We start from the raw sequence: 22,525 nt of genomic DNA, 5'->3' as shown, positions 1-22,525 counted from the left end.
TTGTCCGCGGATTGCCATAAATGCAATGACGGAAATTTCCGTCCAGCCTCTTTACTGCTTTGTTGAGGTTTCCAAGGATACATATCGATATTTCTTTGCAATCCCAACATGTCTACGAGATGTTGGTAATCGTATTTCAGCTATCTTTGCCCTTCAGCCACGTATTTCGCCGCCAAAGTGTCTAAATACGATAGAGTAAATTGCCGCGTAAAGCTTTAGTGAAGGTAAAGTCAACGTCATGGCCGAGTCGGATGAAGCTCGAATATTACGTTTTTTGGAGGAAAGCGATGTCAGTGACGGTTTTTCCGATGAAAGTGATACCGAATTACCTTCAAGTGACGTTAGCAGTAGTAATTCCGTAGAATTAGATGACATTATTGAGGAAAATGAAGACGGGAACGCAGGTGGGCGTGTGCATAACCTAGAAAACTAACGTGTACACAAACAGACAATGTACCAAATAATATGTGGTGTAATCTTCTTGCTACCACAGAGTTCAGTTTTCCAAGCCCCATAGTTTTTCTTCTGCTGAAAGAAGGTATTGATCCGGTTTGTCAGTCTTGTATTTATTATTATTATTATTATTATTATTATTATTATTATTATTATTATTTCCTTATGCCCAACTAATGAGCGCAATTGAACTTATTTAGCTGATGTCGTTGACTTTTCCTTCTCCCAAAATGTCTTCATCTTCTCACTGTGGCTTTTCTTGTGAGGTCTGCTATGTCTGCAGAGGAAAAAATCACAAGGGAAAGAACAGGGGTGAATCCCGCTATGAATGTGATAAGTGTAAGGTGGCACTGCATGTATATGAGTGTTTTAAGATCTACCACACTGTGTTGAACTATTGTTAGAATGTGAACTGTGTTTCAGTGTGTTAACTTGCTGTAGCAAAAGTGATCTCTTTTAAGTCAGATTAAATTGCAATCAATGTATATTTATTTTCAAGAAAAATTGCAGTTCAATGGGTTAAGCCTGTATTTCTGTAAGAATACCATATTTACTTGTGTAATTAAGACACTTTAAAAAAAACTCTGTTACTGGGCGAGTTAGCTGTGCTGTTAGGGGCGCGCAGCTGTAAGCTTGCATCCAGGAGATAGTGGGTTCAAACCCCACTGTCAGCCGCACTGAAGATGGTTTTCTGTGATTTCCTGTGGTTTTCAAATCAGGCAAATGCTGGGGCTGTATCTTAATTAAGGCCATGGTCGCTTCCTTCCTACTCCTAGGCCTTTCCTATCCCATTGTCGCCATAAAACCTATCTGTGTTGGTGCGATGTAAAAAAAAAAAAAACTCTGTTAAGAAGTTCCTGCACAATAACTTTTCCCACCGAAGACGTGTGGTATTCTTGATCCTCTGGTCAGTTGCATTAAGTTATACAGTACGAATATTTTTTCCGTTTAAAGTGTTCTTGTACAGTATATAAGGTTCTCTGGGTTTAATAGTTCAGCTTTTAGAGCTCCCTGAGATATAAAGCGTCCACGCAATGCAGCTCATGGTTAGAACTCTCCAGTCTCTACACAAGTTGTGCCCAGTGTTTGACCGTTCACATGCTTGCAGTGAGTCCCTGATTTCATCTAGCCAGTCCAGGCTTGCCAAAATCACACGACATCACACTATGATGACGCCAGCTCTCTTTCACACACACCACATCTGTATGTAGTAGCAAACCGGCAAAGTAGAAGAAATTCCTTTCCTTTGTATCGTCGTCGCTACTGCTGGAAAAACTCCTGCTGCCATTACCACTTGCATCTTGCCGGAGCAAATCACCTTCACTCCCTTCTAATGTGTTCGAGGTTCCTGTTTACAGTCATCTCCGAAGAAATTATGTCGTGACAAATGGCATAACCACCATTACACGACACCCATTGCTCCATTTCCTGACATTTCTTAACCAAAATGATGCGGTATATGCTTGAGCCATTTTATCTCGATTATTATTAACATTTTTGTTGTTGTTGTTGTTGTTATTGTTTACCTCAAAACATACAGATTTTATGGATGGTGTTATTATTGTTTACCTCAAAACATACAGATTTTATGGATGGTCTAGTGAAAGAGGGCAAGCCCCATGTACATTAGTTGCTTCACAGACCTACTAAGCTAATATATACAATAATTACATTATTTGCATATTTACACTCGCATAGTAATTCTTGTAATTCTTGTCTGGCACATCCACATTGCAGGGGTGGGTATCCTCCACATCAGTAGGCCGGTGTGAAGGAGAGCTAAGTTCGGACAAGGGACCCGGTCTCACGAGGTATAACGTGGAACCCATGCCCAGGGTTACAGGTGAAGACCTTAACACCATCTTAGGCAGAGAAGGAGACCTTCGGAATGGCGAAGATGGTGGATGAGGCAACCCATCTTCTCTGGGGAAAATTAGGAGAAGGTCTCGTACTGGATGGGTAACAGTAAAGAGAAAAGAAATGGAGTGGGATTTGTAGTAAATCAGAATGTTGAACCATTAGCTGAAGTTGAGTATGTAAATGAAATAATTATAATAATGCACATACATGTAAACAAGGAACTACTGAAGATAGTACAGGTGTATGCTCCACAGACAGGATGTAGCGTGGAATAAAAAGAAGAGTTCCTCAATGAACTGGAAACACGTATTATTGGAGAGGGGATCATGATAATGGGAGATCTGAATGCTCATGCAGGAACTGATAGAATGGGATATGAGAATGATCTGGGCCCACATGGGTATGGCGATAGAAATAAAGATGGAGAGAAACTGTTGGACTTTTGTATCAGAAATAACCTGATAATAAAGAACACATGGTTTATGAAGAGGAATAGCCGTAAGATCATCCGGTATAGTTGGGATGGACAGTATGGAACACTCATCAATTTTATAATAACAGACCGAGAATGGCCAAGATACGTCATGAATACAAAGATAATCCACAGTGAAAGTATGAAGGGTGATCATAGATTATTAATTGTGGAATTAAAACAAGTAAAAAACCCTAAAATTGTATTGAAGAAACCAAAGATCAGGATTTGGGAATTGGAGGAGGAGGAGGATAAAAGAATGGCATTCCAAGATTGTATAAAAAGGAAGTTGCCTAACACGGAAATACGAAGTGGAGAAGAAGAGTGGAACAATTTAAGACAGACATTTGTGGAAGCCGCAATTGAGGTATGCAGGAAAAGAAAAGCAAAGGTTAAGGGAAAGGAGACACGGTTGTGGACAGACAAAATAAAAAAAGAAATACAAGAAAGGAAAAAGGTGAAGAAAGAAATTGATAAGGAAAAGCAAGAAAGCGTATCAGAGGGATGTGACATAAGTTTTAGATTTGTAATTATTGTTGATTGTGTTGGGACATGATATTTTAAAAAAATGTGGCTTAATGGTCGATTACACTTACAATTATGTTGAAATAACAGCTTAGAATAGAAATATACTCCTAAATTGGGACACCAGTCTGACTAGTGTAATTGGCACAGGCGATATGGGCAAAGAACTGTAGTTTAGCGATGTAAACAGTAAAGACCGTGGACACCTTTACACTATGAGTGCCCAGCATTTTACAAGATGCTTCATTAATAGGAGGTTAACCCAAGGGTAACTACCTTCGAAAGTCAACCATGGAAAGGTCTTTTAGGAAACAAATTCCACCGTCCTGTTCAAGAAAGCAAGAGAAGGCTACATCGGATTCGCTGGGTAGCCACCTTGAAGGCGTCAACGAGTCGGAGCGTTGGCAATCACCCATTCCTATGCCAACACATAAGAACAGGATCAAACAAGATCAGATCAAATACATTGCAACTTATAATATTAATTCTCTACTTGAAGCAGGAAAACTAAAGAACTTGACGGACAAATTAGATAAACAGAAAATTTTAGTAGCAGGACTCCAGGAGATGAGAAATACTTCAGAAGAACCATTTGAATCTCAAGGCTACAGAATTTACAACGGGAAACCTGGACTAAAGGTTATGAAACAATGTCCCCAATTAGGAACTGGGTTTATAGTCAATGTGAAAATAATGGATTCGATAATTGATTTTCAAGCCATCTCACCTAGAATTGCAACTTTGAATTTAAAAGCATCCAACAAAATTTATACCATCATAAATGCCCACGCCCATACTAATGAAAAGAATTTTCTAACAAAGACTAGGAAAGAAGTGGAAAAGTTTTGGGATCTCCTTGACCAAACTGTAAACCAAATAAATATTAACAACGTTAAGATCCTATTAGGGGAATTCAGTGCCCAAAACTGAAGAGAAAAGAAATACAGAGATATCATTGGGAAATGGGCTCCACATAAACATACAAATAAGAATGGTCAAAGACTTGTTGAACTCTGCAGAGAACACAAACTAAACTCTCAAAGTCCACCTACTTCAAAAGGAGGCCCAACAAACTTAAAACTTGGAAACATTCTGATTGGAGAAAAGGGGAATGGCAACTGGATCACGTATTTATGGACAAAACCTTCCACAGAGAAATCTACAATGTTAAAGTATTAGGAGGAATAGATATAGGTTCAGATCATTACATAGTCAAAATGCAATAAACGAAAGAGGAACTTTGATCCACACCAATTAATTAGGAATGATAAATATAGAGAAGTCTCACAAAACATAAAACTGACAGATAACTTAGAAGAATTGGTTCCAATTCTCAGGCAACAAGCTGAAAATTTAGCCCCATTGAACACACGTAAAAGATATGCCTGGTGGACCTCAGAATGTGACAAAATTATGAAGAAAGACATCAGGCATGGTTAACATTTCAAATACACAAAACAGAATGAAGTGCAACCAACCTCAAAAATATAAAAAAAAAAAAAGCTCACACAAATTATCAGGCAAACCAAGAGACAATCACAGAAAGATCTAATCAACTCAATAGAAGAAAACTACCACAAAACCAATTCCAGAGACTTTTACAAAATGTTTGGGAGACAAGTAAAAAAATTTGCCCCTCCCACGTTAATGCTGAAAAGTGAGGATGGAAAAACCATATCATTTAAACTCCAGGAACAGCAGCTGAGTGTACAACTGTGTAAATAAGACTTGAACACGGAAGTCAACCAACAAGCAAGACACGAACACGAACACGAAGTAGTACACAACAAGCTCGCATATCAAACACATCTCAGCCACACCAACAACAATAAATATAACATCACTGCACAGCTACAAATGGGAAAGGAGCCACTGTTTTGAACCCAATGTCACTCAAATTTTATGGACGTCACAGGACAACATGATTTGATTTTAACATACGGCAACACACACAGCAGAGCTGAACATATTTTAGCCTAATTTTAACCATACGCTTGGCACCTTTTTAAAACTGGAAAGTGTTTTACTCTATGTACATACATGAAGACAAAATCTTTTACTTATACAATTTTACAAGCAAACCATATCATTTAAACTCCAGGAACAGCAGCTGAGTGTACAACTGTGTAAATAAGACTTGAACACGGGAGTCAACCAACAAGCAAGACACGAACGTTCATGTGCATGAAGTGCTCCCATATATTATATTCATCTTGTACATATATATAAGTTAGTTTTAAGTGAGATATGTTTTATCAACTAATTTTAAGATCTTAAACATACTATTTTAGACATACAATGCACTGTTGTACATAATGACATATATGCCAGTTCATGTTACGATATGCCCATTTGGATGTGACCTAATGTTTATTATCGTATGACATTCCTTTGACAATACTATCTTAATCATAGCTTCATCACATAGATATATATGCATGGTTCAGGTGAGGATGACCTTATGTAAAGGATAATATATAAGTAATAATAATAACAACGTAAAAGTTTCCACCTTTTCAATACTAAAATATATTCACAAAATTATAAATTACACGGTACTAGTTTCGACCCATCTAGGGGTCATCATCAGCCGTATTGGAGCAAAGATCACTTTTGGCGAAATTCTAAGTGATCTTTGCTCCAATACGGCTGATGATGACCCCTAGATGGGTCGAAACTAGTACCGTGTAATTTATAATTTTGTGAATATATTTTATTATTGAAAAGGTGGAAACGTTTACGTTGTTATTATTATTAGTTATATATTATTCTCAGTTCAATACGGACCAAAAACATGAAATTCATAACCATTAATACTTATGTAAAGGGTCGAAACCGGTCCTGTAGCATAATAAGTGCAATAAACAAGTATTGATAGGTGGAAATCCTTTCCTATTTCTAATTGTGTAGTTCGTCAATACGGAAATGAAGATTATAGATTACGAAGATAAAGTTTTCGCAGAAATGTGGAAATATGTCAGTGGTACAGTTTGAACATCCTTACACATGGCCCTAACAAAAATCTGGATAACAGAGAAGTTCCCCGAACATTGGACTACAGCCATAATCCACCCACTCCACAAAAAAGGAGATAAAAGCAATCCAGATAATTACAGAGGTATCTCTCTCTTAGACTGCACATACAAGATTTTCTCCAGAATCCTATACAGGAGGATCAGAGAGCAACTAGAGGAAGAGTTAGGTGAATACCAAGGAGGCTTCAGACCTTGGAGAAGCTGTGCAGAACAAATCATCACTTTAAAATTAGCCATAGCTTATTACAAGAAGCAAAACAAACCTCTTGCAATAACCTTCGTGGACTTTAAAAAAGCTTTTTTTTTTTTTTTGCTAGGGGCTTTACGTCGCACCGACACAGATAGGTCTTATGGCGACGAATTAAAAAAGCTTACGACTGTATCCACAGACCTTCAATGTTGAAAATTTTAAGAAATTTCGGGCTCCATCCAAATTTAATCAAATAGATTGAACTCACCTTAACCAACACTAAATCAAGAGTCAAGTTCAAAGGGGAATTCTCTTATTCCATTCATCATAAAAACAGGCTTAAGACAAGGAGATTGCCTGTCACCACTGCTGTTCAACTGTGCCGTGGAATATATAATGAGGAATGGTACAAAAGTAACCCAAAGAACATCCGAATTGGAAGACCCAAAGACAACGTAAGTTTCAATTGTCTAGGTTTTGCCGATGATCTTGCTCTCTTGTCCAACAATATTCAGGAAACCAGACAACAAGTTATATCACTATAGGAAAAAGCACAGAAAATTGGTCTTGGAATATCTTTTGAAAAGACAGTAATCATGTTTACTGACCCACCACTCATAAACAAAGTTGCCATAGGAAACCAAGAAATCATAATTGTAGATAAATTTAAATATCTGGGAGAAATCATAACATATAACCTCAATGAAAAGCCAACATGGCATAACAGAATAAATAAATTCCCCAGAGCACAATATATCACCAAGTATACATACAACAAAAAAGGACCGATCAATAGCAACAAAATTAAAACGCTACAAAACAGTCACTCAACCAGAAATAACATACGCAAGCGAAACCATCTTCAAAACAACTAACACTGCACAAATAGACAAAATACTCCAGATAGAGAGAAGAATCATTAGAATGTGCATCAACAAATCATACCGAAAAGATGGACACTGGAGAGTAGCTTTTAAAGGGGCCCATAGACATGCAATATTATTGCCCAATATCGGGGTTTGTGCAATATAATTGATAGTGTGTGTTTAATATTGAAGGGTTGTGCTATATATTGTATGAAATCAAAAAAGTTTGAAATATATCGCCTGAATCGCAAAATACTGTGCCGTGTGTTGGCAGTATTGTGCAATATCCCGTCCTCCCGCCAGCTGGTATCAACAAGTGGGGGAGAACGTATCGTGATGGCAGACAAACAGGTGGTGAAAAGGTTTATTTTGGAGTTTATCGAAGTATACCATGGCCTTCCGGCTCTATGGGACGTAAAGAGCAAAGATTATAGCAATCACGTTAAAAAGGATGAACAGAACGCGGTTCTTATTGAGAAATATCGCGAAAAATACTCAAACGCCGACAAGCAAGAAGTTATTTTTAAAAAATCACTTCTCTGCGCACAAACTTCCGGAAGGAAGTGGAGTGGCTTCGTGATACAGAAAAGAGTGTTCACCAAACAAAGTACCGGCATGGACTGAATATATATTGCCACGCATATTGTACGTCTATGACCGCTTTGCACAATATATTGCACAACCATCAATGTTTATCTCCACACGATTCTATTTATTGCACAAACCCGATTGTTGTGCAGTAATATTGTATGTCTGTGGGCAGCTAAAGATATATGGTACAATCCATTTTGCACAATAATACTGCACGTCTATGGGCCCCTTAATGAAACAGTCTACAAGGAAATAGAACCAGTAATGAGCACAATCAGGAAGAAATGCATTTCATTTTTTGGACATCTAATCAGGACACCAGAGAACAGGATTATCAGGAGAATAATAGAAAAATTATGGAATAGTAAGCGCAACATTAAGTGGATTACAGAAATCAAGGAAGATATGGATGAACTACAAATTACAGTGGAAGACCTAAGAAACAAAACCGACAAAATCAAGAAACTCACAGACAAGCAAACCAGACTGCAAATCAGAATCAACAAACAGACAAGCGGAAGGGTGATTTCTGATGAAGAAAGAAGGATAAGATCAAAGAGAATGAAGAAGTAGTGGGCGGACAGGAAACTGAAAAATTCTTTGTATAAAGTTGGCTAGAGTGTTCCAATGAAGGCTATAAAATGTAAATAATAAATATGGTAATACTAGTGGTTTTTGCAGTAAATGTTGCAAAAAATATTATAGTTCCAAGATACCTGGGCAAACCTGCAGATGGACTTTGTGAATTAATAGTTGTTATTTTTGCTGTTGAAATACTCTGGGCTTATTTCTTTCAGATGACTCTGTATAGGATTGGCTGTGTCTGCAGGGACAACCACTAGCAGGCATGGTTGTATGTATATTGATACGTTAATTACATTTTATAAAAGGAACGCTGTTCTCTAAGTTTGTAATCTCGAAGCTTCAAGCCATGGTTTGTAGTAACTTCATACTGCTGTCTCGTGCTAACACGTTACTGCTTGAAGCTGGTGATTATCCGATCATAGCGCTAGTAGTGATAATACGAGCTACTGGATGGTACCTAGTAGAAAACTTAGGGAAATTATGTAGTACAGTAAACAGTCCTGTAAAAACTATGTTTTTTTTTTTTCAAGAACGTTCAAATTGTTTGCTTTAACATGGAAGATTGCTCATTGAAATCTGTTCAACCAGAAAGTGTTTTTTCAAATGATGTGTATATATTTTTGTTTCAGGCCCCGCCAAGTATTAAGCCGTGCAGCTTCTGTACCAGATTCCCCATCCTACAGCCTTGCTTTGATGACGCCTCCTTGTCCTAGCAATTCAGATCCCAGTGATAACATTACTGTGATCGAAGTAAGTTCTAATCATCACATCCCGCATTCAGCTCTCCCATTAGAACCCCAGGGAGTCTTCAATTTTAGTTTCATTGAAGATGCCTTACCCTCGCTGCAGGAGAACAGGCGCTCAGAACCACTGGATCCATGGTCTCCACATGGTGAGGGAGATATGCCTGATGTGTATTATACACCACCAGTTACACCTGCTAGAAATTCTGACAGGCAGCTTCAGAACCAGTCTGTCGTTGTTGTGAGTAGTGCCTCAAATAGTACCAACATTAGGAGGGTTGAAAATGGCAGGACTAATCTCCGTGCAATTAATAGCAGTTCCCTTGTAGATATTACCAACACAAGCAGTAATGCTCATTACGAATGCGTTTTCTTTCCTACCCAATCACCGAGTGTTACTGATCAGTCAGCTGTAAGTATTGCCCCTACATCAGCGGTATCACCTGCGACAACATCTAGAATGTTACACAACGAAGGAAATATTTCCAACTCAGCATCGACAACGACGACTGTAACTACAGTGGTAATGTCGCCTAGTATTTCAAGAAATAGTTCATCCCACGGGATTGGTCCCATGGAAACTTCTAATGCTGGATTGCTCCTGAGGAGAAGACGAAGAAGCTCTTCTACTTCAGAAACATCTACAACAGCCTCTGCCTCGCATAGCTCACCTAGACCTGTACCTGCTGAACGAAGCCGTGTCCCCTCAAGTAATACAGCAGCAGCGGGAACGTCCCCAAGACCAGAAGCTGAGAGACGACTGCAGCCAGCTCCTCATCCTTACCGTCAGGTGAGTTCCACTCATTCTCTGTATCTTGTAGGTTATTATGTTTCACATCTTTAAAATATATGTTTTCATGAGTTTACATGCATTGCATTTTTTAAAAATCATGAAATTTGGTTACAAAACGTAAGGCCCTTAAGTTCATTTTGTTTTGGCACAATTTGACTCATGATACCACTTACATTTCTGTCAATGATACTTAGTTACCAAACAGCTATCTTTGAGAAAGAGGTGTTTTTTTTTTGTTTTTTTTACTCAACATTTATCGTAATGGTATTGAGATAAATTATAATTTTTACAACTAAAACTCTTTCATTATGAAAATATGAACGCATTGTACTCGTATTGTACATATAATTTGCTATTGAAAGGTATGTATCATAATGTTAATCACCTTAATCACAAAAATAACTTAATCCATTGAAGATATCAACATTATGTTAAGATGTTCTTAAATGGTGTTAAGGGACTACATGTGCTACATTTTTCCATATGATTATTAATAACTGAGTTACCAAAACCAACTTCATTAGTTTAAATGAAACTGTAGCAATTTCTGTGACTAGCAGAAAAGTTCAAACTGTCATGAAATCAGACATGTTAATTCATACATTGGACAGTTATCTTCTGAAATAATAATAATAATCCAACTTGCGATTCTAGTAGATGAGAGCGGACTCTATTTTCACTGTATCAGACAGCATTTGCTGCAGGTTCACACGTTCCCAGTCGCACAGCTGGTACTCAATATACAAGCATGTCTCTTTTATAATATGATGTATCCCAACTGGAGATGGCAAAGGGCGATGTATATTTTTGAAAGAAATTCAATAGTAATAGTTTTGGGTACAAGGGAAGTTAACTAAAGCTTAAATCTCTGTCCTATGCGAATTGCAAAAAGTATAAACAGAAAAATTTAACCAAAGTTTTTTTTAAAAATCATGTTAAGAAAAGTCATGAATATGAAGTGTTAATACGTAGTCAACCCACCCTTGCATCCAAGTAGGCATATAGATAAAGTCCCGGTAGCATCTCAGGTTAAGAAATTCATCTCGCCATTAATATGTTAGTATATCGCAGGTTCCGAAGAAGAATATAGGCACGTCCTCTAAATATTACTCATTAACCAAACTCTGCCGGTGGACGTCTCCTCTCGACATACAATGTGAATTAATTCCTACCATCCATTACTATAATACCTTATTGCTACGTATCTAATCCTATTTTCAAAAAATAATAATTCAAAATAGTTCTTACACTAGTTTATTAGGATGCTAATCCGGATAAAAATGACATTAAATTATAATCTGTAGCGAAAAGAAAAAGGATGCTTAATAATCAATCACCACATATTTACATTGCTTTCTATTGATAACATAGCTGAAATGGGGTCTCTTCTGCTAACACATTCATTAATGCCAAAAGTCGCTTTACTCAATATCATCACACAACTTCCAAACTCGTAATTCAACTCAACTAACGAAAAGTTAAAGTTTTACTAAGTGAACAACTTGCCTATTGAAAATTAAATGCTCACAAATTGATTAGCTTCCAAGTTAATTCATAATTGATCTTTGGGTTGTCCCTACACAAGGTTTTTATCTTTATTTTTATTCATTATGGGGAAAATTTCATGTTGGCTCTTCTTGTTGTTGACATTCTTGACTTATGAGAGCCGAGATATTCAATAAATTTCCTTATTAGGCTAATAATTGTTGCCATACCCTTAAAATATCGTTAAAATTTAAAATATTTATTCATCATTGCTATGTTAACTCATTTGCAACACTGGCAATCATAAACAGGCCAAATAAACCTCTCATTAAATATTCCATTAATATATCAACTGAGAAATTGTGCCAAATATTTATAAATTATCCTACCATTAATCATAGTTTAATCTTATTTCATATACCGCTGTGCGATCAATTCAGTTTAACTCGATTCATCAATCTACCATATAACATTGTGAACATTAAAACAAGAATAATAGTTTTTTTTTTTTTTGCTAGGGGCTTTACGTCGCACCGACACAGATAGGTCTTATGGCGACGATGGGAGAGGAAAGGCCTAGGAGTTGGAAGGAAGCGGCCGTGGCCTTAATTAAGGTACAGCCCCAGCATTTGCCTGGTGTGAAAATGGGAAACCACGGAAAACCATCTTCAGGGCTGCCGATAGTGGGATTCGAACCTACTATCTCCCGGATGCAAGCTCACAGCCGCGCGCCTCTACGAGCACGGCCAACTCGCCCGGTAGAATAATAGTTAACACCACCTTTCCAATACTTATCTTTCCTTATATTCAGGAAATAAACATTACAACAGGCGTTGTAAGATGGGACATGTTTCGCTTAACTGTCGTAAGCATCATCAGCCGAGATAAGTCTTAGCCTAAGCAAGCACACAGATACAACACACGCAGCAACGGGCATACGTTTAACAGATCCCCTCGAACAGCTAATGTCTCCAGTCAACGCTTATCTAACATAAGAGACTTCAGTACACGCACTTTGCATCTTATTTTTCCGGTTTGATCTTGAACTCCGAGTAAAAATGAAGACACCTCTTATTCAGCTTTAACCATTGTTTTGGATGAAGTGGATATTGGCCTCTACCTTATAAGCGGCTTCAGGCGTGATCAATCCTGTTTGAAGTGTTACTACTCCATGTCTGCTACAATATGTGATTTCTCTTGCCCAACTCACGTATATATACAAGAGCGAGATTTAATTATTTCTTCATTCAAAAGAATATAATCATATTTTTTGTTTTGTATGAGCATTCTTATTAACCGACTGGTAGCAATGAGTTTGATTATTACACTGCCAGCTCTGTGTTGTACCTTATGCTTTTAACCTCTGGCAACACGATTACGTGTTTTTTTTCACTTAGCCATGATGAACACTCTTATATATTTTCACTCTTGTTTAATGTTTGAACATTTCTGATTGACTGACTGGTAGCAATTATATCCTAATGATTTTAATTATTTCACTACCAGCTCTGTATTGTACTTTCTGTTTTTATCCTCTGTTTCAACACGATTGTGTGTTTTTCTCTTAGCCATGTTGTAACATTTCATGTTTATTTTTCACACTAGTTTTAAGCCTATTTGATTTTCTAAATGTGATTATTGATTCTTAGGGTACCATATATTTTAAGGACACTAGATTCGGGGCCCTGACCTAACTTTAGGCTAAGATTTATTTCGGCTGATGATGCTCACAACAGTTAAGAGAAACATGTCCCATCTTACAACGCCTGTTGTAATGTTTATTTCCTAAATATAAGGAAAGATAAGTATTGGAAAGGTGGTGTTAACTATTATTCTTGCTTTAATGTTCATAATCTGATGTCCAATACGGTCTACAATGAGATTTATTACTTGTACCATATAACATCTCATTACTCTTCCCTTTAATATCATATTTGTTACGATACAACTTTCCCTCAGTGATATCTTTTCTATATTATACTCATATTCCAAGCAGGATCCATTTCTTCTTATTAATCAAGTAGGTACGGTCATGTCTGTCAATCTGGTTTCCTCTTAAAACTCGATTATGTTCTGTAATACAGTCTATGTGATCGCATGTTCTATGATGAGTCATCAACGTCATTTACACAAAACGGACTGTATAGGAATTGCAAGTGAAAAACATACACTCGGATACGAGTAGTGGCCGCCGCCGACATACTGGTAATATTGCTGTGAAATAAACCTCCACTTCAAGGAATATATACTCCTATCTTATTGTAGGGTTGCCAACATAGTTATAGGAATTGTACTTATTTTCAACTACACCAGCTGAAAGTACAAATCTCTTTCGTTAGCAAGTAATTAGCTGAAAGCTGCTTTGGTTCATTAAGCAATTATTATGCTACATCTGCTACTGACAATTAACCGCTCCGTGGCAACAGCCCTTGCCCTGTGTCTTGCCCATGCCATGGACTATGCGATCATGCTGCCATCTTGGAATTTGAGAAGAACTTTAGAAGAAGGTATTGGAAGCGGACTAGCACACAGTAATCACACTGGAAATTGTGCTCATATTCGCTGTACCTACAGCATTGTCCTTTCCAGCTCTAGCTATGCAATACGCTCAACTTTGTATTTCAAAAGAGAGTTGTGATCAGCTGGCATGGCACGTGATTCAAATAGAAATGGAAAGCAAATCGGCACCTAAAACTTCGTAAATACATTTTCAGCGTACAAAAATCTTGTTCTCATCATACAGTATCGTGTAAATTGCAGTTTTTTGGGACTACCAGGATCCATAACACGAGACACCCCTGGAAAATGGAATGTCGTTACCTTTGTTGGATTAAAAGTTATTTCGGTGTAACATCTTAGGGGGTGAATAACCCTATCTAGCATTGGTGCTCAATTTAATTTGCGGGTGGGTCAGATGGTAGATTTCTTATCGAATAGCGGGGACTCGTGAGTCAAGAGACCGTGTGTCCCCGAGCTGGTGCATTAAGCACCCTTGTATTTGGGTATGTGCCCCTCCCCCTCCGGTTTTCATCTCTGCCTTTTTCGACCCTTCTGTTCTTCCACTCCAAAGCCCTTGGCTTTGTAGCCTAGGATGTAGGGGTATTTCTTTAAACCAGGGTGTTTAGACCATGAAGTCGTATTCTCCCACTTTCTCCTTTTTCAGTCACCAACCAACCACACACAAGACTATTTGGCAATATGAAATTGACACAACACAAAACAAAAACAGAGAAAAATAACCAATACTCTGTGAACTTTGGGTAAACTTGCCATTTAGAGAGATGCCTGGGCTTCATGTGAAGCAAGTGTTAAAATGTCTGCAGATAGATTTAACACGGCCAGACTGAGAATGGAATGCAGGCCTTCATCAGTGATGCGGGAACGTAAGTTTTTATTTTATCTTGACAATGTTCACAAATGTAGGTTCTCACAAATGCTCACTAGTATTTTCTTGCAGATTTTAAGAAAGCCAGAAACTTCTCATTATTAAGCACCTCGTAAAAGTTAATAAGATTTCCCCCCCACTAACTTGTCCTTTGAAATGATGTATGGCTTTTAGTGCCGGGAGTGTCCGAGAACATGTCCTGCTCGCCAGGTGCAGGTCTTTTGATTTGACTCCCGTAGGCGACCTGCGTGTCGTGATGAGGATGCCAGCAGAATTAACCAATTACGGTTAAAATTCCTGACCCTGCCGGGAATCAAACCCGGGACTCCTGTATGAAAGGCCAGTACGCTAACCATTTTTCCTTTAATAGGAACAACACTGAAGTTCATTGGCTGTAGTTGCAAAGGTGCATCACTGAAGTCAAGTGCAAATGGATTTTTGAACATAGTTTTCCCACATTCACAGAAAAGTCCTGTCCGGCTCCATGGCTAAATGGTTAGCGTGCTGGCCTTTGGTCACAGGGGTCCCAGGTTCGATTCCTCGTAGGGTGGGGAATTTTAACCATCATTGGTTAATTTCACTGGCACGGGAGCTGGGTGTATGTGTTGTCTTCATCACGGTGCATTGGTCACCTACGGGCGTCAAATCAAAAGACCTGCACCTAGAAAGCCGAACATGTCCTTAGACACTCCCGGCGCTAAAAACCATATGTCATTTCATTACAGAAAAGTCCTTAAATCTGCTTTCAGACTCATTCTTCAATAAGTCAGTCAACTTTATAAACTGATTACATGGCACTGGGCTGTTTGAGTTTACTTGTTCAAGCTCAGTACAGCATGAGAAGTGTGAGAACTCACCCTTCTCTAACTGCTTTCAAAATCATTTCAATTTGTTTTGGAATGCTAATGCTAAATCCTGCATCCAGAGTTCTGGTCACCCATCTGTCAGTTCTTTCTATTTCATGTTCATAAATGTGCATATTTCTTCACAAAGTTGAAAGAAGAGAGTGAAAATATTACCACAACCAACCCAGCCTACCTTGCTATGATAAATTACATAGCTATATTCCGAATTAATTTCTACCAGAAATTACTATCTGCCATTGGTTGAGTCCATGTGATTGAATATAATTAATTGTAGATGTTGCTGTGTTCATCACGTGAAAAATGCAGTGTAATTCAAGAGGCATATCAGTATTTCAGTTAGTAAGGTTTGTTTCTTATTCTTCCAGTTAATCTGGTTTTTGTACCACTCATATTCCTTGCTCCATCAGTTGTCATAGATTCCAGTCCATCCCATACTAAATAGAGATCCTTCAATGTTTCACTCAGATGGAAAAACAAACCCTCAACTATTGTAGTTCCATGGATGCTTCTTGAAGATGTCACCTCCTAATGTAATTTCACATGCTTTTTCAACACCACGTATAAAAATGAACTGTACTGTATCACGGACATCATTACATTCATCAAAAGCCACCAAACGACACTCAGATGATTTTTGATTTTTCATACAGTTGTGAGCACAATTAACCTCAAGTTCCTCTCGTAATTGTGCTTCATGATAAGCTGACCAAATTTATCAATTGTTCTTTTCAGGGAACATTTCTCTTATTACAGAAAGCATACAGTTCTTCACAAACTCCAGATCAGAAAATGATTTCTCTTTCATGGTTAATAGATGTGCAAATCCATAACTATGAATTGCAGCTATATTTTCCTTTATATGTTTTGTGAACGTTTGTTTTTAAGTTGAGAGACCTTTCATTAAATTGGTAATAGTTTCTTTCTGTAATACTCCATCATATTTATTATATACAGATCTGTGCTTAGGATCATAATGACGCTGATGATGTATTCTTTACAAACTAAAATATTTTCTGGACATATCACTTTTCCATTGTTCTCAGTACAAAAAAATCATCAATCCATTTTTCTTTAAAAACATGACACTCACTGTCCACTTTTCTACATTTGGAAAGAGGAATTTTCACAAACAAAACATTAAAACTCCTTTACATACTAGTAGTTCACAGTAAACCATAATTAACCTCCCCAATTTCCAGGTATACTGTAAACTGGCTAATTCCTATGGATGTCCCAAAATCTAATTGGATCTAATCCTCAGTGGAATGCAAAAAGCCTTTCACTGTCTGAACAAGCACTGCAGTTGTAATTCCAAGAAATTAATTGGGATAGTGTAATTCTTACTTGCTTTTAAATTAGGAATATGCACGTTAGAACTTTTGTACAACCCGATAAAAGTATGGAATAATTCAGAGATTCTTCGTATAGATTGATCTCTTGTCTCTGTAAATTGTTACTAAGTTTCTCAGTCACTGTGAAAATTATATGCTGAAACTTAAGCCTATTATTAAAACTTGGCCAGACTACACATAAAATGTCTTTGCATGCCTTGTGTTGAACACCCCTGACATAGTATTGGGTCATGATTTATTTAAACATTCAGTAATATAACACTTTACAACGGTTTGTAATAATGAAAAATGATTGCTCATTTTAGGCAAGTATGTCTTTATACCTTGTCATTGAGGTTATATGTGATTATTTCTCTGAAATATTTAAAAATTCCTGTTCTATATTGTAATTTTATTTATGAGTGGTGGGTCAGTTAGCATGATTTCTGTCCTTTCGAAGTATATTTTGGGCCTGATTTTCTGCACTATTTCTTGTAGTGATTCAACTTGTTGTCGGACTTCCTGAGCTTTGTTTCTTCTTCTTCTTCTTCTTCTTCTTCTTCTTCTTCTTCTTCTTCTTCTTCTTCTTCTTCTTCTTCTTCTTCACCACTTTAACTTACATTAATAAAGATTTTGAATATGACACTTGATCACTGTAGACTTGACCATTCTGTTTTCTGTACTCTAAGTAGATAAATTTTGCTTTGTGTGTCAGGCTGGCCCTGGAGGTGCTGCAGAGGCAGTTGGAACTGGTCGTCTCACTTTGAGAGAACAGCAGGTGCTCCAGTTACGCAGGGAGATGATGCATCCTGGTGGAGTGCGTCTTCAGTTACGAAGGAAAGACTGTACTAATTCGATAGCTCTAGTTGATGCCTTTGGTGCTGTTTGGTATGTATTCTAACTTTATCAGAGAGCTGATTTGCAGAATGACATGTTTCCATAAAATACACTTTTATTGGAATCTGCTCCCCCCTCGTTAACTTGACAAGTAATTAAATGGAAGTGAAAATTCACAGCCTGATTCCAGTTTCATCTGGGTCAGGAATGGCATGAATGAAGCCCCCATCTAGCAGTGAGGATAAGAAATGTGCCGGCTGCTGAAGCCTGTCGTACTCCTCTGCGGCAGTGATTAATGCCTGGCAGATGAAATGAAATGATTTGTTGGAGAGTATTGCTGGAATACTTGCTTTCCAGTTCCTTTTCTAGCCATTTTCTTGCTGTTCTCATTTGATCCATCCTCTTTACATGCCATACCATTTGAGTCTTCATGTTCTTGCATTTTCGCTTAACGACTGCTTTACCTGTGTATTATGACGGATCTCTTCAGTCCTGATCTTATCTCTTCTTGTTTTTCTGTAGCATTGACCTCAGGAACTTCCGTTCCAGTCTTTGGGATCTTCCCTTCTTTCCTGATGATGATCAGCGCACTGTATAACCGTTGAAGTCCATGAACCCCAGCAGCTTTGATCATGTCTGTACTTACCTCATTTATGCCTTGTGATTTGCTCTTGCTCATACTCTTCAGCGCATTTTCCACTTCAGACCAAGACAGTGGTGTGTCACACACTTCAGTCTTTTCTAACATTTCTGGCTTTTCTTGTCCTTTCTCTTTTAGGTCCGTTCCATTATAGAGCTGTACAAAATGATTCCTTATCTCTTTTTGCATGTCCTTACTCTTCCATGTGGTAGTTCCATCTTTCTCTAGAGCATTTATTGGAGTAAATGGGTTCCTTTTATTTTTCCCGACCCTATACAGTAGCTCCTTGTTGCTTTTACAGTCTTCTTTCAATTTCTTAGTAAACTCTGTCCAAAATTTTTCTTTTTCCATGTTAATTATTCTCTTTACTTTCATTTTCAGTTCTTTGTATTTTTGATCTAATTCTCTAAGCCTGTCCATTCTTTCCTACACCCTTCTAGTTTTTCTTTTCTTTCTCTTTTCTTGCCATATTTCGTTCTCTATTGCTGTCCAGACACCATCATTCCACCATGGAGTTTCCTTCTCTTTCATTCTTGCGCTAGTCTTCACAACAGTGTCAATTGCAGTACCCACAAGAACTTTCTTAAATTTTGTTCATCTTCTTCTCTGGGTAACTGGTTTCAAATTTTCTGTTAATATTCTCCCTGTTTCTCCAGTTGTTCCAATTCCCAAACTTTTATTTTGGGTATATGTCTTGTTTTGACCTTTTCTACTGTACAGTTTCTCGGAGTAGCAGCCTGTGATCACTGTCCAAACTTTCTCCTGGGAAAACTTCTTTATCAGATATAACATAATCAATCAGTGATCTCTGTTCTCCATCCCAACTATATCTTATGATTTTATGGCTAAGCTGTTTCTTATAATTGGTGTTCTGAATAAGATTGTTCCTCAGAAAGAAATCTAGGAGGAATTCACCTTCTCTGTTCCTGGCTCCAAAGCCATTAGGGCCAATCACACTTTCATACCCTATTTTGTCACACCAACTTGGGCATTTAGATCCCGTATTATGATTGTATTGTCCTCTTCTACATGTTCTTCCAGATTTCCAACAAAAGCATCTTTTTCTTCTTGTGCGCATCTAGACTGTTGTGCATAGACCTGGACAATATTCAGAACTTTTCTATTTACCTTTGTAGTTTGGTTATTCTGTCAATGACATCCTCAGAGCATCTACATTCTTACTATTGATAAGCCCCAGGGGCTCTGAACTTTGGAGCATGGTTTGGCGACCATGCGGCACCCTAGCTGAGTCCTGGTATTGCGTCCACTTCCTTGTGTCAGGCTCCTCTCTTTCATCTGTCCTATTCGACCTCCCTTGGTCAACTCTTGTTCTTTTCGACCACGACGGTATTAGGTTTGCGAATCCTAGGGAGTCTTTCATTTTCACGCCCTTCGTGGCCCTTGTATTCCTTTGAGCAATACCTTCATTTTTTGAAGTGTCGGATCCCTTCCAATTTTTCCCTCTGATTAGTGTTATATAGAGGACGGTTGCCTAGTTGTACTTCCTCTTAAAACAATAATCACCACCACCACCACCACCACCACCACCTCTTACTAGTGATAAAGGCAACACCACTTTGTCTCACTCAGTCCTAAGATCTCGATCTTCCTCCGTTCCATAACATCGACAAGTTCTTCATGCCTAGCATTAAGGGTCAAGATGTTGAGAGTCCCAATTCTTGTATTGTTCTGTCTCATTTGTTTATTCTTTACATACCTCTGCTTAACTTTGGATTGTTGGCCATCATACCTAGCAGAGGTTTGTAAAGATGTTGTCATATTCAGAATTAATATAAGATTTCTGAGGCTCTTTCTACGTTTGAAAGTGGATGTAATTGTTGTCCTTACTGGCTTGCTAGACCTAATGGTAGAGAGGGTTTTCTGTCAGGGTATCTCCCTTAGCTTGGCAGTTACCTGCCACATCTACAAGGTAGCAGCACTTTGATGAATTTGTGTGTTATTGCCTACATAAAGGCTTCACCAAGTCTCATAAGGAAGGACTCCTTCACCCTTACCTGTTGGTTCTCCCGTAGTTTGTCAGGTTTGGTACTTGTCGCCTGACCCTCGAGCAGACAGTCGCAGGTAGTAACATATACTGTCACATACGGTAGCAGGATTCCTCCTGACTTGACATTATAAAAGTATATAAATATGATATAAGTATATAAATATATATATAATCATAAATATAAATATAATCATAGAGAAAGAACACCGGAAGAACCTTGTAGATGTAACAGCCATGCCTGAAGAAGCTTTTGGTGGAGATCATAGAGTTGTGATAGGAAAATTGAAAGTTGGAAAGATTGAAAAACCCCAATTAAGAAGAGAGAAAAGAATTAAGGTATGGAAGTTGAAGGAGAAAAGCATACAAGAAGAATTTCAAAGGGAAATAATACCCTTGGTACCCAGGACAGAGGTGGGGAATGTTGAAGAGGAATGGAAAAGATTTAAGGAAGCACTGGCTGGATGTGCAGAAAAGGTGTGTGGTAGAACATCAGGAAATGTGAAAGACAAAGAAACACACTGGTGGAATGATAGGGTAAAGATTAAAGTGAAGGAAAAGAAAATGGCATGGAAAGCATGGAAAACATCTAAGACTGAAGAAAGTAGAAGAAAATATATGGAGACAAAGAATATGGCCAAGAAAGTAGTGGAGGAAGAAAAGAGGAAAAGCTGGGCCTTATTCACACAGAAATTGAGAGATGATACGCAGGGCAGCAAGAAATTACTGTATGGTATCTTAAGAAACAAAAAGAGAGATCAAGTAAACACCAGATTTGTGAAGGATGAAGGTGGCATAATTTTAACAAAGCCAGAAGAAATAAGAAAGAGATGGAGAGAGTATTTTCAGAAGCTGCTGAACATAAGAACGGATGACAGTCATTCAATGGACGACCAGGAAAGGGAATTAGTTGATGAAGAAATGGATAAAGAAATTACAATGAATGAAATTGAAATGGCAGTAAGAAAGATGAAGAATGGAAAAAATGCTGGAATAGATGAAATTTCATGGAGATGATAAAGGCAGCTGGAGCTGTAGGCCTGCAGTGGACATATCGGGTTCTCAGGAATGTCTGGGAGAATAAGGAGGTCCCTGAGGATTGGCAAAAAGGAATAATCATCCCAATTTTCAAGAAAGGTGATAAGAAAGTTTTGAAGAACTACAGGGGAATTACTCTAATATCCCATGTTGCTAAGATAATGGAAAGGATACTGGAAAGTAGAATAAGGTTGAGGGTTGAGAATCAGATACAGGAAAATCAGTTTGGTTTCAGAAGTGGAAGGTCAACAATAGAGCCCATTTTCATTATGAGACAACTAATGGAAAAGCACTGGGAGTATGGGAATGATATGGTGATGACATTCATTGATATTGAAAAGGCATATGACAGTGTCCCTAGGATGAAAGTTTGGGACAGTCTGGTGCAAAAAGGAATTGGACAGGGATTAATAAAAATGATCATGGCATTGTATAAGGAATGTTGTAGTTGCGTGCAAACACAAGTTGGCAGGACAAGTTGGTTCAAAATAACTAGTGGGCTGAGACAGGGAAGTGTTCTATCACCAATCCTGTTTACAATAGTAATGGATGACATCATGAGAACAGCAAAAGCAGCATATGGAGGAAGAGAAATGAACATGATGTTATTTGCAGATGATATTGTGATTTGGGGAGAAGACGACTGGAAGGTTCAAGAACAGTTGATGTGGTGAATGGGAAGATCGAAGAATGTGGATTGAAAATAAGTGTAGGAAAGAGTAAAACTCTTGTTATGACTAGAGGGGAGAAAGAAGGGAAAGGTCAGATTAGACTTGCAGACAAGCCCCTGGAAGTAGTGGAAACGTCTAAATACCTGGGGAGTGA

At 38.0% G+C, this 22,525-nt stretch overlaps 1 protein-coding gene across 1 annotated transcript in view; it reads left to right on the top strand.

Annotated features, from left to right (window-relative positions):
* LOC136884109 (mucin-5AC) overlaps positions 1-22,525 on the top strand; it is an 81,009-nt gene that overhangs the window by 48,546 nt on the left and 9,938 nt on the right. The window contains exons 7-9 of the mRNA XM_067156148.2: positions 9,207-10,114; positions 15,987-16,015; positions 17,920-18,068. Of these exons, the coding sequence (XP_067012249.2) occupies positions 9,207-10,114; positions 15,987-16,015; positions 17,920-18,068 (1,086 nt within the window). The remainder of the gene's footprint in view (positions 1-9,206; positions 10,115-15,986; positions 16,016-17,919; positions 18,069-22,525) is intronic.

This window comes from Anabrus simplex, chromosome 12 (assembly GCF_040414725.1).
Source record: "Anabrus simplex isolate iqAnaSimp1 chromosome 12, ASM4041472v1, whole genome shotgun sequence".
In the NCBI taxonomy this organism is placed as follows: domain Eukaryota; kingdom Metazoa; phylum Arthropoda; class Insecta; order Orthoptera; family Tettigoniidae; genus Anabrus; species Anabrus simplex.
The sequence above is the reverse complement of the archived record's forward strand: the minus strand, read 5'-3'. Positions and strand labels throughout refer to the sequence as shown.